A 17,377-nucleotide genomic window follows, 5' to 3' on the forward strand; every position below is an offset into this window, starting at 1 on the left:
CATCAGTTTTCAATTTTTTTTTCAAATAAATTTTTTTTCAAATAATTTTTTTTCAATTAATCTTTTTTTTTATTAATTTTTTTTTTCCAATTAATTTTTTTTCAATTATTTTTTAATTAGTTTTTTTTGAAATAATTTTTTTTCAATTAATTTTTTTAATTAATTTTTTTTCAATTATTTTTTTAATTAATTTTTTTCAATTATAATTTGTGTGATTCCATTGTCATAAATAATAAAAATAAATATAAATATTTTAAACCTGAACAAACATATTTTTTAGTTTATGTTTTTAAATTTTTTTAAAATATTTTGTTCAAACCAAACGTGTTTATAATTTATATTTTTTAAAAAATAAACAAAAATCAGTTTATAAAATTTTTATAAACATAAACAAAAAAACGTAAATATTACCAAATGCTACCTAATCGCCTGGCCCCAAAATAAACAAAATCTTCATGATCAGTAGATTAGGGTCTCAAAATCAAGAACAAACTACATATATTAACAAGTTAGAGATCAAAAGTACCGATTGGATCGAAAATTTTGGCGTAGAGTTTCTTAATTTTCAGCCTCGGGAAGTTTTCGATTCTCCATGTGAAGCGCGTTGACGGCCAATGTGGTGGAGGAGGCGTAGAGAGAGACATGGGGGCAACTGTGATGTGAGTGGTAGTCGGCCCGATCAGTTAGATTTAGAGAGAGAGAGAGAGATCACTGTGGAGTATCAGTTGACAGTTGACTATATGTGCGACCCAGAAACTATGATGCTTCTGGGTGAATATAAAAATTAAAAAAAATTACAAAAATAAAAAATAGTAATCATTATTCTATATTCTTATCTATCTATTAAAATTAGATAGATTATTCGTTTTAATAAGTAATATTAAATTTATTTTTAAAAATAGGATAAATTTGAAATACATCTGTAAGATTTATTTAAATTACGAATTATACTTTGTAGTTTTAAAAATTATAATATGCCCCTTAAAGTTTTTAATTTCATAATAAATAAGTCATTTTGTTAATAAATCATTAAATTAATTAACAGTTGTTAATGATGTTAAAATTTTATTTCAATTAATAATTCAGATAATGTTATTATTGTATAGGAGAATAGTTAAAAATTTTATTTTTTCAGTTAATTCTGTTAAATAAAAATTTTTGAAAGAGAAGTATTTATAATTTTTCAAACTACAAAAAATAATTCGTATTTTAAACAAATCTCAGGAAGTGTATTTATAATTTAACCTTAAAAATATTGTGTCCATCACGGTCAATACTCGCATTGTCAAAGAGAAACAAAGCCTTATTTGAAAGTTTACTATTTATCTTTTTGATTATTTTAATCCGTTAAAAAAAGTTATTTTTATAAAGTTGGTTAATTTTTTTTTTTTTATAGTTGATTTTATAATTTTGAAAAAAAATAAAATGATCATAAATTAAATGTGATATTTTATCTTACTAATTATTTTAATTTAATTTATTTTTTAGCTAACTATTTTAATCCAAATCTCTTTCCAAACACCCTCCCTCAATAATTGATGTTGAAATAAGAGGTATCAACAAATTAATGTAATATTAAAACAAATTTTATCAACAGGATTGTCTTCTTTATTCACGTACGATAAATTTCCATATTGCTATGCATATCCCAATTTTGCACAGCAAGGTTATGAAAATCCATGAGAAACGGCTGGACGTATTGTATGTGCCAATTACCATTTAGCTAATAAGCCCATGGATATTTAAGTTTCATACGTGGATATTGAGGTTCCACAAGCAATACTTCTTGATACTGTATTTGAAGCAGTTGTTCGAATTCTTTATGACATGCAATTGAAACAATTTTTGCTAATGGTAAAAAAGGGCTTTGAGACTTTTTTTTTTTATTTTTTACTTTTTAAATAATAGTATTTTTAAACAAATTGAACCTATCAAAGGCGAGATGGTTGATTTTAATCAAAGTGAAAATTTTAAATACAAGATTAAAAACAACTTAGGATTATATATATTCTCAGAAAAAGAAAAATTATATATATCCCTAATAATGCACCACAATAAAAACCATATATCCTAAGGCAAAAATTGGCAAGCACAAAGATTAATATTTAATAAAACACAATTAGCAAACTATTTGTAAAATTGTCATGAAGTTAACATAGAGTACGAACCTGCAAAACCTTTAATTTTGGCACTATCTTACTAATTATTAATATAATAGGAAAACTTTTTCAAATTTATCAGGTGTTACTGGCCCCTCTGGATCCATCATTGCAAGAAAGGATCGTTTTGGTCCACTTGCTACCATTGGAGCCACATGATTTAATCTTTCTGCAACAACCAGAGTGGTAATAGCAACAACAATCCCCTACAAGCAACCTGCACTGTACATCAAAATGCCCATTCACAACACCAAAGTCTTCAGCATACCCCTCTAAGAAAGCAGCCGTGATTCGGACCCCCAGCTGGGGCACTCTAGTGACCACCCCACCCCCCCCCCCCCCATGCCACATGGCGCTCTGCCAGTGGCTGAAACCAAAAATATATATATATATTTTTTTTGGCCAATCAGGAGTGACCCCCAGTATCCCATCTGGGGGTCTTAAGCTTTATTCCTAAGAAAGTATAATCAGATCAGACATTGAATCAAGCACTGTACTATCCTAAGGCTATGTTTGGATTTCACACAATACACCCTCCAAGCAAGAAAACAAAATAAGGCCACAACTATTGCCCAAATATAAACACACATTGTATCAAGCATTATACTATCCTTAGACTCTGTTTGGATTTAAGATTTGGGAAATGACAAAAGACCCTCAAAAAAAGAATCGTTTACTCCAAGTGATTTGGGCAAGTCTCTCACTGAAACCTCCACTTCTGCCTTAGCCTTGGCAAGCCCTTCTTTGAGCTCACGAAGCTTAGCTCGAGTATGTTCAATAGTTTTTTCATAGGAATCAATAGAGGCAAGCAACTCCGAGCGTTTGTTCACCATCTTCGCTTGGTCCAGTCTCTGCTTCAGCCAGGACAAGTCCAGCCCGACATGCTCAAAGTCCTTGACAGCCACACACAGTGCTTCCTTATTCACCTCACAGATCCTAGTAGTTGACATCGACTCAATGAATGAAGCAAATGATTCAAGAAACACTGTTTGTACAAGAACACTAGTCATGGAGAATTTGGCAAACGTGCCCTTGTAACGGTTGTGAATCCTTTCAAGTACCAAGGATGCCTCGGGAGAGACCCAGTATGACAAAAATCTGATTTTGCCGGGAGGAGCATTGTCTACCACATTTTTTGAGTTATTCTCCTGTGATGGAGACTGAGATGACTCCTTGTGGCCCTCCTGCTCAGCTTTGTGGTTTTTAAGTCCCACTGAACCAGTCTCCTTTTTCGAGTCTTGTGAGCAGCGGACGGAAACATCAGCTTCAACTATAACAGTATCATTTACCAAGTAACCTTTACAAGAATCATGTAGTTCGCTAAGAGGCATGAAAGAAGTGAAACCCCAATCAATTTCTCTTTCATTGAAGTGGTGTTGTGTGTCTGTAAAACAAAGAGCATCACAATTAGCACCAGACCAGTAATTCACTACACCTAGGAGAGGTCGGTGGGCGTCCACACATAGGCACTTGCCTGCATGTTAAATCTACAAAGCAGCAAGGAAGCATAAGATACAAGTTTGCACAAATTTCTATCTGTTTAACATTAAGCAAAGTTCCAAACCAAACCAACATTTCAAGCATTTTATTCAATTGAAAGTTTAAGTTTTCCATCAGCAAAACCAACTGTTTTTCTGCTGAAATTACCCCATACTCCCCCACCCACCCTTGGGTAATCATGAATAAAGAACATATTTTGAACTTAAAACTTTAAAAAATCACATAAATATGAACTTAAACTTCCAATGCCATAAAAACAAGGTCTTGCAGCAAAATTTGCCCAAAGCGCAAACTCCATTCCCTCATAGAGAGAGAGAGAGAGAGAGAGAGGGAGAGTTGTCATCTAGTGACTACAATGCAACAGCATCATGGACAAAAAAGAACATAGCATTGAGCTTATACATTCGAAGAACAAATAAATAATGTTTTCACCCCATAGGAGTTTTATGCCTCTTCAGCTGATACAGAGTGAATTTGTAAAACAAGAAACCTTGGAAATAAGATCAATAGTGCAACTCAACAAAGATAGATTAAAAAAATCCCCGTAGAGACATAGTGGCAAAAACAATACTACGGAGGGAGCCGAAATGGATAGGAAATCAACCAGTGTCATGAACTTGGGATGAACAAAATTTAGTGGGAATTTATAAGTGTCATCTACCTCTAATCAATGCAATGCCTTTATGACACCTTGGTGCCAAAGACCCTTTCATGGATGGGTTAAACATTGCTTGTGCCATACTATGCAACATGCTCTCTTAGTCTTCCACTTGTAGATTTAATTTTACACTAGGCAGTAAACCAACAATTGTTAGGTGACAACATAAAAAAATAAAAAATAAAAAATAATAATAAAATAAATAAAAAAATAAAAAATTAGAATCTCATTGGCAGATTTATATAATTTAAAAGGGTCCAGCTTGTCTCAAGTTAAGATCAAGACTGGAACCATCCAGTTCGGCCCATGGGGCCCTTTTTTGGGCCCATTTTGATAATCCGAACCGTTCAATGTGTAGAAATCGTCGAGTACTACATGCCTGTAAAAAATCACGTTGATCGGATATCAATAGCTATGTGATCAAATCAGTTTTGTATAAAAAAAAATAGACTGTAAAACAATTAACAGATGATACAAAACTATTTTGTTCAGATAGCTATCGATATCCGATCAACGTGATTTTTTACAAGCATATAGTACTCGACAAGTTCTACCCATTGAACGGTTCAGATTATCAAAACGGGACCCGTGGTGGCCCCCACGGGCCCAACAGCATGCCAATTTAAAAATCCTCATGTGCATGTACTCAAATACATGTATCAGACTGGGTAGTGACCAAGCATTGGAATTAGGGATGGGCGCGGATCGGTTGCGGCCATGAAACCTTTAATCCGTCATCCGTCCGCTAGATTGGCGGATTGGAGAAAATCTATCCGCATCCGTCCGCCAATCCAGCGGATGTGGATTGAGCGGATTGGCGGTTTGACGGATGGATGCGAATCGGTTTGGCGGTTTAAGATTTTATAAATTTTCAACAAAATTCAACTTGTGCACTTCTTCAAAAAAAAAATAATAAAAATATTACTGTCAATGACTTAAAAAACTATTACAATCATTGTATATCTCATCCAAAAAAAGAAAGTTTGAAATTTTAGAATATCACAATCACTGCATGGCTCATGCACATATTACAATCACAGTATGATTCATCCACATAAAGTATTACAATCTGTGATTCTTAAAATATAATAACAATTCAAACCACCAAAACCATGAACAGGGCAATAATATATCTCTGTATTGTTACATTTATATATGTTTTTAAAAACAAAAATCAACCAGCATATATCATATTTTCTATTTATCATTTTTAGAGTTAAATTTAAAAATCAAAAAATATAGATAAATAATACGTTTATTTTTTTCAATTCAAAAAATATATTCAAGTTGAAATTTTTTTTTCAATAGAATATTTAAACTCTTTTTCAATTGAAAACACAAACAAAATATTTAAATAAATTGAAAACATAAAGCCTTGTAAATTATTAGAGGTGCTCGCGGTTTGGCGGTTCGGTTGCGGCCAAAGGAATCTCAAATCCGCCATCCGTCCGCCAAATTGGCGGATTGGAGAAAATCAATCCGCAACCGTCCGTTCGTCATCATGCATCCGTTCAAAATGCGGCAGATCGGTTCGGTTCGGTCGATTTTGACGGATCGGTATATCCGCTGCTCACCCCTAATTGAAATTATCCAATCTCAAGCTCAAAGGACACAGGAACATGACTAGACATATATATATTATGAGAACTACTTCAAACTGAACATTTAACTAAACACATAGGTGGTGTTTGGGAACTGGGCCCGTTTGTTTTGGGAGATAGAATGGAGGAGATTGATAGTGAGGGAATTAATAGTGAGGGGATTGATAGTGAGGGGATTAATAGTGAGAAATTGTTAAATTATTTTTATATAAAATAATAAAACAAATAAAAAAAAATAAACATTATATTTTAAAAAAAATTCCCAATATATAAAAAATAAAAAAAATTCTAATCCCCTCACTATTTTTCTAATACCATCTCTACCTCCTCCTTACCAATCTCCTTTCCTCCTCCTTACTAATACCAAGGGATTACTAATCCCCTCCCATCTCCCAAAACAAACACTTCATTTTCAATCCCCTCCTCACTATCAAACCCAATCCCCTCCACAACTCCAAACAAACGGGGGCGTGGGAGTACAGGCTATTTTAGCGTCAAGTTTTATTTTAGCCTTTTAGCCTTGAACAGTAGGTGAAACATTGATTTATATTTAAAATAAATAAATAAATAAATTGTAGCTCTGCAGCCTACATTCATCAAACACTGCAGCCTACCACTGTCACCATTCTGACTGTCCCACTGGAGTAAATTACACTTTTGCCCCTTTACATCAATTTTGAAAAAAAGTAAAATTAGGGACAAATTTGTCATTTTAATTTCAAATATCATTTCAACACATTTTTTAATACACCAACTCAAATAAAAATCCATCCCATCTTTCCAAACACAAAAACTAAAATAGCCAACTAAAATAGCCAAAAAGTTTAAAAACTTATAAAATAGTCACTTCCCAAACACCCACATAGTAAGTACCATACAACAAGGGCAACAATCACAACTTCATTCACCCCTAATGGAGTTGAACTCAAGTCCTAAACTACCCAAGTAGTGATAACATTGGTACTGTTTGGTGTACCTGTTAAAACAGATTATAAATTATAGATTATAACTTAACAGATTATAGATTATAACTTTAATCAGAAGCTGTTAATCTGTCTGGTATAGCTGCTGAATTATAGATTTAAGTTGCTGAATAATGTTTGTTAAATAAGCTGTGAAGTGGCTTTTTCAATTAATTTTTATTTTTATTATTCACTATTTGTCTACATTTTTCATAAAAAATAATAATAATATTTAATAGTCCATTTGGGTCTTTTTTTATTTTTAAAAAAATAAAAAATAAAAAAATCTAAGAGTATAACCGTAAATTAACATGTCCACAGCAGAAACTGATAATCAGAAGCAAGGGGTGAGCAACTTCTCAGAATCAACTTTTTTGACTTAAAATAAGTTGTTAGAATCAGAAGCTGTTTAAAATAAGTTTAACCAAACAGTCCAAAATAACTTTTTAAAAGTTAGAAACCATAAGGGGTTGGTTTGGCAAGGGCTCATTGAGCTTTTTTGGCTCAATGAGCCATAAAAGACAGAATAGGCTCATGAGCCACAACAGACAAAACATCCAATCCAACCCCATAATCATTACACTCTTCTCTCACAAAAAAATCAAAAAAGCCAAAAAGCCAAAAGCCCTTCCCAAACTAAGCTTTTGAGCCCAGGCTCATATAGTCAAGAAAACCAAAAAACCAAAAAGCCAACCCACTTCCCAAACGGAGGCTTAAAAAAATTCTACCAAACACCCCCATTATGTCATTGAACTACAAACGTATCAGCAACAACTATTACTTGGTAAAGACGTGCTATCAATATTTGATGTGTTTCACCATAGATATTACATATACCAAAAACCGAGGTCATTCAATAAGCCTCCGTTTGGGAAGTAGGTTGGCTTTTTGGCTTTTTGGCTTTTTTGGCTATTTTAGCCTGGGCTAAAAAGTTTGGTTTGGGAAGGACTTTTTTGCTTTTCGGCTTTTTTGACTTTTTTTTGTGAGAGAAGAGTGTAATGATTATGGGTTGAATGTGATGTTTTGTTTGTTGTGGCTAAAATAGCCTATTTTGTCTTTCATGGCTATTTTAGCCCCAACCTTCCTTGCCAAACGGAGCCTTCATGGGCAGGATACTTTAAAAAAAGGGTAAATTATACTGAATTTTGGAGAAACTGCAAGTAGCCCCACAATTTGATATAACTACATTAACTACTTTTTTAGTAAAGTTAAAGTGATCAAAATTAATACAAATAAAGTGAAAATACAGAGATAAAATAGATGACAACATCAATTTCTATCGACATGACTAACGAATTAGCGATAAAAAGGGATAATAGTTATGTGAATTAAAATCTTAAAAGAGTATAATGTAATTATGTCAAAACTGTAAAACTTGCTATATTTTTTTCCAAATCTCTAAGGAGGTCAATATAATTAACCCTAAAAAAAAGTTTCAAAATTATGTTTGACAAATCAAATGGTTAATATTTTTCATAGCTGAATTTTTTAAGAATAATGTGTTTGGGCAATCTCCAACCAGCTTGGTATATAATGTCCGTTAGTTAAAATGCATACTATAATTTTTTTTTTTCAACTCTAATGCACTAAGAATAATAATTTTTTAGATAGGTAAAATGGCTAATAGCATGACAATACATGACAGTACACTTTTATTAAAAACGACAACAAAACAGAACCCAGAATTAGTTTAATGTATAAACACCACAAAAGCTTACATTTCCAGATAGTAGACTTGTCATGGATTTGATTGATCACACCTATGCTGAATTGGGCGAATTTACTCCATTGATGGGGCAACGATTTCGAATCCGCAACATCCAGATAGATCGACAAATGCTCGACGTTGTTCCCCTTTGGGAACACAAGTACTCGCCTGTTCTCAACGCATCAATACAAACAAATATATATACATATAAGTAGTGTTTTAAAGATTGATCTGTAAATTGAGATCCAAATTAAGTTCACTGATCTAAGAAGAAGAATTTAGGGATCAAACTAGTACCATTTGTATCCTTCAATAGTGAAAATTTCGGAGTAGTGCTTCTTAGTATTCAACCTTGAAAAATTTTCAATTTTCCATGTGAACCGCGTTGTTGTACAGTCATTGACTGTGGTAGCAGTTTGTGATGGTGGAGACTTCGCGAGAGACATCGATGGAGGTGACTGACCGAACGATCGGCGAATCGGAGAGAGAGAGAGAGGGATTCTGCAAATCTACGCGATCGAGAGAATAAACTCACACTGCGTTTGGATTGTATACCGATTGAGAGAAAAACGAGAGAAACGAGGAAGGAGTGTGGAGTTGGAATTGTCTTTTAGAACCCTGATTTGAGCGTGTAATTGTGTTTTGAGTAATGAGACTTGAAAGGAAAAAGTTCATTGGTTCGTTTGGAAAATGACTTGGTTTTTTTTTTTTTTTTAAGTTTAAGATTAAAAAGTTTGGTTTAAAAAGAGTTTTTAATTTTTTTAATTTTTTTGATTTTTTGTAAAAAAAAATAATGTAATAATTATAGATTGAATGTGATGTTTTATCTTATTAGACTAAAAAATTTATTTTATTTTTTGTAATTATTTTAACTAAAAAAATCACAAAACTCACTTCCCAAACATAGGCTCAGTATTGTTATTTAAGTTTAAAAATTAGATTAAATTTATTTAGTTATAAATTTTGAAAAAAAAAAATTAGTTATATTTTGAAATTTTTTAGATTTATTTATTTTTAAATTTTATAAATTTTATATTTTTTGGGTAAATATTTTTTATTGTTAATATTTATTTTTTAAAATGTGTTGTATTTATTACATGTGCACTGTATTTTTTAAAAATATTTAAAAATTTAAAATGGGTTGTATTTTTTTTTATTTTAAATGTATAATTTTTATTTTCTTTTTAATTTTTTAAAATTTTTTTTAATATTTTAACTATTTTTTAAGATTTTTTTAATATTTTAAATATTTATTATTTTTTAAAATTTTAAATTTTTTTGAATCGCCCATATATATCTAAATTATAATAAATTATTTGGACAATACTTTAAAAAATCACAAAATATTTTTTTTGAAAAAATTTAAAAAAATAAAAAAATATTTTTCTTCAAAAATAAAAATAAACAAAATGTTTTTTGAAATTTTATATTTTTTCAAAAAAATATAAAATAAAAAATAATTTTAAGACCAAAACAAAAAAAAAATATTTAAATAGAGTTTTAAAAAGAGTTTGCTTATAGTTTTGAAAAGAATTTTTAAAGGTGGCACTAATGCTACACATGGAAAGTATGGAACCACGCACGTTTATTATGCAGTAGCTTGAAATAACACTCTTATCTTCATATGACATCAGTTATAATTTGACTATTCATTCTTTACACAATTTTCTTAAACTATCCCTTTGTGTGACTTTTTGTTTGCCTAACTATCCAGAATTTTATCACTCATTCACTTTTCCTTTCATCCCAATTTGACGTGACAATCATTTTCCGACTCAAGAAAATTGGTCTCTCTCCCACCTCTCGGGTGTGTTTGTTTAGACAGATTGGATAAGGGGGATTGGAATTCACCGGACTGTTAGTCTTAGGATATATTGTTCCCGGACTATTTAATTGAACTGGATTTGTATCCCATGTTTGTTTAGTCATGGGAATAAATGTCAGAAAATGACTATTTGATTGGATATGATATGAATCCTATGATTGTTTGGGATATTCTGGAGAATGATAAATGTTCAAATATTACCATTTTCAATTACTTGCAATATTAAACATATCTTTAATATTTTAATTATTTTTAACTAGATTAAATAAAAATTTATTTTATTTTATTTTTTACACAATTAATTAAATTTATTTTTTAAAAATCAAATAAATAAGATATCAACAAAAATATATGTCATTTTTTAATTAAAATTTTAAATAAATTCATTTTAAAAAATAATAATAATTAAATAAAACATCTATTAAAATTTAAATAATAAAATTAAATAAAATATAAACAAAATTTTAAAATAAAACATCAATAAAATATCTATAAAAAATTATTTTAAAAATTAAATAAATAAAACATCAATGAAAATTAAATTAAATTATTTTATTTTTAAATTGAGACATTTAAATTTTATTGAATTTTACTAAATATAATTCATAATTAAATAGTAGATGGTCAAAATGGTCATTTTACTACCTAATCTCATATCCCTTTATCCCTCCATTTGTGTCCCATCCCCCTATGGGACATAATAGTCCAATGGATTTGGGACTAATAGTCCAGTGCAAAATTTTTGAACCAAACAACGGACTATTAGTCCGAATAGATTAATAGTCCAATCTCACCCCTCAATCGCTCAAAACAAACACCACCTTCATGTATATATACTCTACTATCTATTTGTATTTAAATATTTAGAATTGATTTAGTTTTTTATTATGATTTATTTTATGGGAGTTTTAGAATTTTCTATGAAGATATACGAATGAACTATATAATTTTTAGGCTTACATGATTTAAGATTTTTTTTTGGGTTCATGAGATGATTAACAATAAAATGAAATTAAAAAAAAAAAAAAAAACATTAATTTGAGGTTACCTTTTAACTCTAAGGTAGTGTTTGGTTCAATGAAAGAAGATGGATTGAAATGGAATTATCATTCTTTAGCATCCTTATGAAGTGACTATTCCCTTTCAATAGTGAATGATGATTCCATTTATATAATGTATTTTCTATTTTTTTTAGTTAACCAAACGTAGGAATGAATATTGATGATCATTATCTTTTTCATTGCATTATAATAAACCAAACATATCGTAAATAGTTGATTTTTAATTATTTATTTATAGAATTATTTTAATCAATTTTATAACATGAATATGTGACAATTGGTTGTGTATTTCTTTATAATGTAGATCTCGTAAGGAAGAATCATGAATATTGAACAATCAATTAAGTGTGTCAATGAAAGGTTAAGTGATCAAATTGAACAAGATGGAATAAACATACAAAGTCAGGGAAGGGAAGAAAATGGACAAAATGAGATACTTGGAAATATTGGTTGGAAATTTCATTCTCGTGAAGAGCTCCTGGATACCGTCCACGTATTTTTCTTAATGCAAGGGTATGCAATATCTATTAAAAACTCCAAAAAAGATAGATATGTGACCATTGATTGTGATAGAGGTGGTTGTTATCGAAATAAGTGGCATGTTCCTATGGAGCATCGACAAAGGCAAATGGCTACTCGCCTTATTAATTGTTTCTTTGAAATTCAAAGTAAGAGACAAAGTGATGGGTTTTGGGTGCTTGAAGTAAAAAATAGCTCACATAATCATGAGCTTTCTAGTGACAAGTCCGGACATCCTTCTTGTCGTCGTTTATCCAAAGAAGAAGTTTTGAGCATTGAAGAAATGATGAGATCGGGGATACCACCACACCAAATTCTTCCTTCACTTAAACAAAGGAATCTGAAGCTTCAAGCGGTATCAAGGACTATATACAATATGAAGGCTAAACTTCACAAGGATAACTTGGCAGGGCGAACTATGATACAAGCATTGTTTGAAGAACTTCGTCAAGGTGATTTTACTTTTAATGTTGCACATAATCAAGATGGTCATTTGACACATCTATTTTTTGCACACCCTTTTTCAATCATGTTGACAAGGAGTTACTCGAATGTTTTTGTGATGGATTGCACTTATAAGACTAACAAATACAAGATGCCACTTCTTGACATAATTGGTGTTTCAAGTTTCAACACTTCATTTTACTCTTGTTTTGCTTTTTTGGATAAAGAGGGAGAAAAATATTATGTTTGGGCTTTACAAAATGTTTAGTAAGCTATTGGGTCCCATTGGTCATCTTTCTGTCAGCGTATCTGATAAGGAATTGGCATTAATGAATGCTATACAAGTTGTCTTTCCAACAACTAAGAATCTTTTATGTGTGTGGCACATTGAGAAAAATATTTTGGCGAATTGCAAGTCTTACTTTGAAACTCAAGAAGATTGGAGCACATTTTTGTGTACTTGGAGACAAGTTATAGACTCTCAAGATGAAGCAACATATGAAGAAGTTTGGAAGTTTTTTGAGCTATTGTATAAAGAGAAGAAAGAAGTTTTATGTTATATTCAAAAGACGTAGCTTCCATTTAAAGAACGGTTTGTGAATGGATGGACTGAAAAGTTTGCTCATTTTGGAAATCGGGTTTCTTCAAGGGTTGAAGGTGCACATGGAAAACTCAAGAAATATTTACAAGTTTCAACTAGTGATCTTCATCGAGTGAAGAACAAGATATGCCTTGCAATTGAAAATGAATATAAAGAGATAAAGGCACAACTCTCAAGTGAAAGGATCCAAATACCTCACAAATGCAATGCTCATTTCTTCAAGGACCTTATCAATACTGTGTCAGCATTTGCCATGGAAGAGCTACTTAAACAGTATTGAAAATCCTAAGTGATTCGTGATTAGATCAAGATTAAAATATTCCAAATCCCAGAAATCCAAAACACACAATCTAAATCAACAAGCACTTACGAAAGTGATTTAGACTGTTTGATTTTTCAGAATAATTAATAAATCGACACAAACAATTTTTACGTGGAAAAAATCACAATTGGACACCTCCAACTGTGATTAAAAAACCACGGGCGAAACGCCACTAATCAATCCACTACTGAAGTAAAAAAGATTACAAAGATATCATACAAATTACCCAACTCAGTCAATTTGTCTTCGAATCTTCTGTAACTCTTTCTCCACGACTTCGTCTCGGAACTGATCAATCCTGAAGTTGACTCCACAACCTCACTTGTCGAATGAACGACCACGTATAAGATCAAACGCCTTTTGAAACTATACGCTTAAATCTTCGGAATCCACCGAAGAGAACTCTCTCTTGAATTTAAAGAAACCAACTCCTTGATGTATGTATTTTAGATCATGAGTGAAGAACTCTTCTCAAGACATCAAGGAAAACTCACCAAAACTCCAGAAGAACCCCCCAAACAAAACCCTAGGACTCTTGAATAAGATCTAGAAAAAGTAGTCCTAAAAACAACCTAAAAAGATATAAATAGGAATCCTGAATCCGCGATCTCCGCTCGAGCGCCCAACATCCCGCTCGAGCGGCTTCAACAAAATACGCGTGTAAAAACACAGTGATCCGCTCGAGCGCTTCATGATCCGCTCGAGCGCAAAATTACGCACTCCAGTACTTTTACAGACCTGTCAATATACTGAGAGACCACAAACTCCGCTCGAGCGTCAATGTCCCCGCTCGAGCGGGAAGAACAAAAACACAGAAAATAAATAATTTTTACAACTCAAGGTTTTGTATCCGGATTTGACAATCAAGGGACCTAACAATCTCCCCCTTTGTCAATTCCCGGACAAAACCTTTCTAAACAAATGTCCTTAAACACACGCACTAGACAAGATTAAAAACAAATACTAAAAATACTCAAAACAACTCTATAAACAAACAATCTTTCCAATCTTGCCATATATCGGTCCATCAATCCAATTCTTCATCCAACATTCACCTGTGAAAAGACTAGCAACATACCAGAAAAACCAAAACTTGTGGAACTATATAAGAATATATCAAAATGTATCCATCCAATAGAACCAAAGGAACAAAATATTCATATGAACAAAATATCCATGTGACATAACCAAGAGAACAAAATATCCATATGAACAAAACAAAATAGAATCACCAGAGTACCATCAATACAATATACCATCAATATCACAGCAAATATACCATCAATATCACAGCAAGAACCAAACTCTCCCCCTTTTTGACCGGGAATGAAGAAAGCAAGAAATCAAGCACCAGGTGGAGAAGGGGGCGGCTGAAGCGTCAGCAAGGAAATGATGTGATCCAGCTGCGAAGTAGTGTGAGCGGCAGTCTGCTCCATCTGACCAAGACGACCATCAAAGGCATCAAAACGGGCATCGAGAAAGTCTAACCTCCGGGTCATAGCCTCCTCAAAGTGCTGAAGCTGATCAGGAAAAGTGCGAGGTGGAACTGGTGGAGTAGGATCCTCCTCACCCCCGGCGGCGGCAGCATTATATTTAGCCTCCTCAGCAAGGCCAGCAGTGGTACCTGCAGAAGGATCAGCCCGAGAAGACTCCCCCTTAACATGAGCCCGACTCTGTGAGACAGTTTTCTTTGTGAATGGTCGGGAGGGGAAGGCAAACTCATCATTCTCGAACACCCGAACCCCAAGGTCAGACAAAAGACGATTAATCAAACACCCATAAGGAAGCCCTAACTGTCTATTCCCAGAGACACCTATCATTTTCCGAATAATCAAGGAAGCGAGATCAATAGACATATGACGGGCGATACAGAATAACACAAAACCTTGGTCTTGATTAATTTCGGAGGAGTGAGTGGTCACAAGGATGTTGGCACAAACAATCAGATTAAGCAGTCTAAACTCGGAAGAAGTTTAAACTGTTTAATCAAAGCGCCTGTAGGCCAAGGACGTGAAGAACCACAAAGTACCTCAGTCACATGATTGAAATCACAGGTAGGACGACCGGGGACAGGAAAAGGATAGTGTTGAGGGTACACTTGATCAATCTTAAGAAGATGGCGAATGAGAGCTGGGGTGACGGAAATGGATTTGGATCGAACCCAAGTAGTAAATGAAGGCTCAACATCACTAATTTGCTCAATATTACAGTAAAATTCTCGGATCCAGTCGAGATTTTGACGCCCAGAAAATGACAATACCAAATCACCACCTAGAGGATCAAACAAATGGCGGATAGGGATGGACTCGAAAGTGTTAGGCTGGACAGTCCGTTTTAGGTGAACAGTGCGAGCCTCAAAAGATTTATGAAACAACTTGTCTTGCTTAGCATTTTGAAACCTCTCAGAATTAAAGGTAGGACGAGACACAGTTGCCTTTCGGCGTTTAGGGGCAGACATGATGAGATGAGAAATGACTAATACCAGAAAACCCAACAAAGCCAAAAAGAAACCAAACCCAAAGAGCAAAAACAGGGACAAGACAGAGATCATTAGTAACATTGAACACAAAATGCATAATCATGGATGACAAAGTTCAAGGAAATGCAGAATGCAAAAATGTGCAGAATGCCAATGGCAGAAAATCAATGACCAAGTGAAGCTAAACACTGATATAAAAACAAATAGAACTGCATATGGCAACACTTCTCCATCTTGTGGACAAAAACAGGGGCTCAAACAGGTAGCACAAACACAAAACTTCAAACATGGTGAACACTGAACCCTAGGTTGAATGGACAACACTGACTGCATACACATAAACATGAAATGCAACATGAGGAAGACCAGACCATGTAGTGAAAGTGTGTGTGAGAGAAAGGGGAACAACAAAGAAACACAAAAGAAAACAAAAAACCGAAATACAATCCCCAAAAATGCCGAAATAACAGACAAAACAGAGGAGAAGAGAGGGCAAAACTTACCAAAAGGGAAATCAGTAAGGAAGAGGAGGAAGAAAGGTGAAATCGACCACGCAAAGCCCACGAGCAAAACCCTAGGTCAGAGCAACTGAAGAGGAGATAGAAAAAAATGACCTGAAGAGTCAAGGGAGGGAGTTTTATATAAAATCAGTCCGCTCGAGCGTAGTAATGAACGCTCGAGCGTGATTCAAGGCAAGCTGACACCCGCTCGAGCTCGAATAAGGACGCTCGAGCGTAAAAATACCTCTCTCAGAACTGTAAAGCAAAGAGCAAACTACTGCAGGACGAAAAAATACGCTCGAGCGTACAAAGTTCCGCTCGAGCGGGACCTTTTTTTTTTTCTTTTTTTTCTTTTTAAATAAAAACAAAATACTCAATAACAAGAGATGAGACCCGAAACAAAAGTAGATGCGCACATTCAGCCAGAATTGAATACTAAGATGAGATAATCCGCAATTCATGAAGTCTGGAAACTTGCAGTTGTGAAAACAAAATGACACTGAACATCATGAGCAAAGCAGATAAAAGATAATCAATGATCATAAGCTACATGAGAATGTACAACTCAAAATCCAACATGAGAGCTCACAAAAAAATGTGTGTGTGTGCAATCCATGAGAGGTCACTGAGCTAGAGTTAATCCTAGTAGTGATCGGATGGCTGGACCTCCATCAAGAGCAACTCAACAATACAGAGAAAAGTCAAACCACTAGGAATCACGGGGTATTTGTTGAGTAAAAGCGGAGGCTCCCCCTCAATCAATGAATCCTTTTTTTTTTCTTTTTTTTATTTATTTATTTTTCTTGTGGGCACTCACTGGTGGCTTTCACTCCCAAGAGTATGGAAACCAAACCAGAGAAGAATGGAATCATAAAGGATGGCCTGGTTGGTGCCTCTGAGGTAGCCTTTTCCTAATGCCCGGACTTCAAGGAACTGAGGGAGAAACCGTGGAAGTGAAAACAGATGATAGATGGTTAAGAGTCTCAACATCACTCATGATATGCTAGTATCGGTCAATTTCACTGTAAAAGTACAAGA

At 33.4% G+C, this 17,377-nt stretch overlaps 1 protein-coding gene across 1 annotated transcript; it reads right to left on the reverse strand.

Moving 5' to 3' along the window:
• Nucleotides 1–2,638: 2,638 nt before the first annotated feature.
• Nucleotides 2,639–9,265, reverse strand: LOC114287687 (MATH domain and coiled-coil domain-containing protein At3g58250). The gene is made up of 3 exons (XM_028231132.2): nt 8,886–9,265; nt 8,599–8,756; nt 2,639–3,543 (listed from the first exon to the last, which is right to left on the reverse strand). Exons 1-3 carry the CDS (start codon nt 9,032–9,034, stop codon nt 2,789–2,791), a joined length of 1,062 nt encoding a protein of 353 aa, XP_028086933.2. The 5' UTR covers nt 9,035–9,265; the 3' UTR covers nt 2,639–2,788.
• Nucleotides 9,266–17,377: the final 8,112 nt, after the last annotated feature.

The sequence above is a fragment of the Camellia sinensis genome, chromosome 1 (assembly GCF_055761805.1).
Source record: "Camellia sinensis isolate YWXY chromosome 1, ASM5576180v1, whole genome shotgun sequence".
Taxonomy (NCBI): Eukaryota; Viridiplantae; Streptophyta; class Magnoliopsida; order Ericales; family Theaceae; genus Camellia; species Camellia sinensis.

Bases quoted from the DNA above. Each gene is read 5' to 3' on its own strand.
- LOC114287687 (XM_028231132.2), bottom strand. From the start codon at position 9,034: ATGTCTCTCGCGAAGTCTCCACCATCACAAACTGCTACCACAGTCAAT. The intron at 8,757-8,885 runs GTACTAGTTTGA...CGTTGAGAACAG, and splicing joins ACTATTGAAGGATACAAATG to GCGAGTACTTGTGTTCCCAA. The intron at 3,544-8,598 runs GTAAGCTTTTGT...TTTGTTTTACAG, and splicing joins CAAGTCTACTATCTGGAAAT to ACACACAACACCACTTCAAT.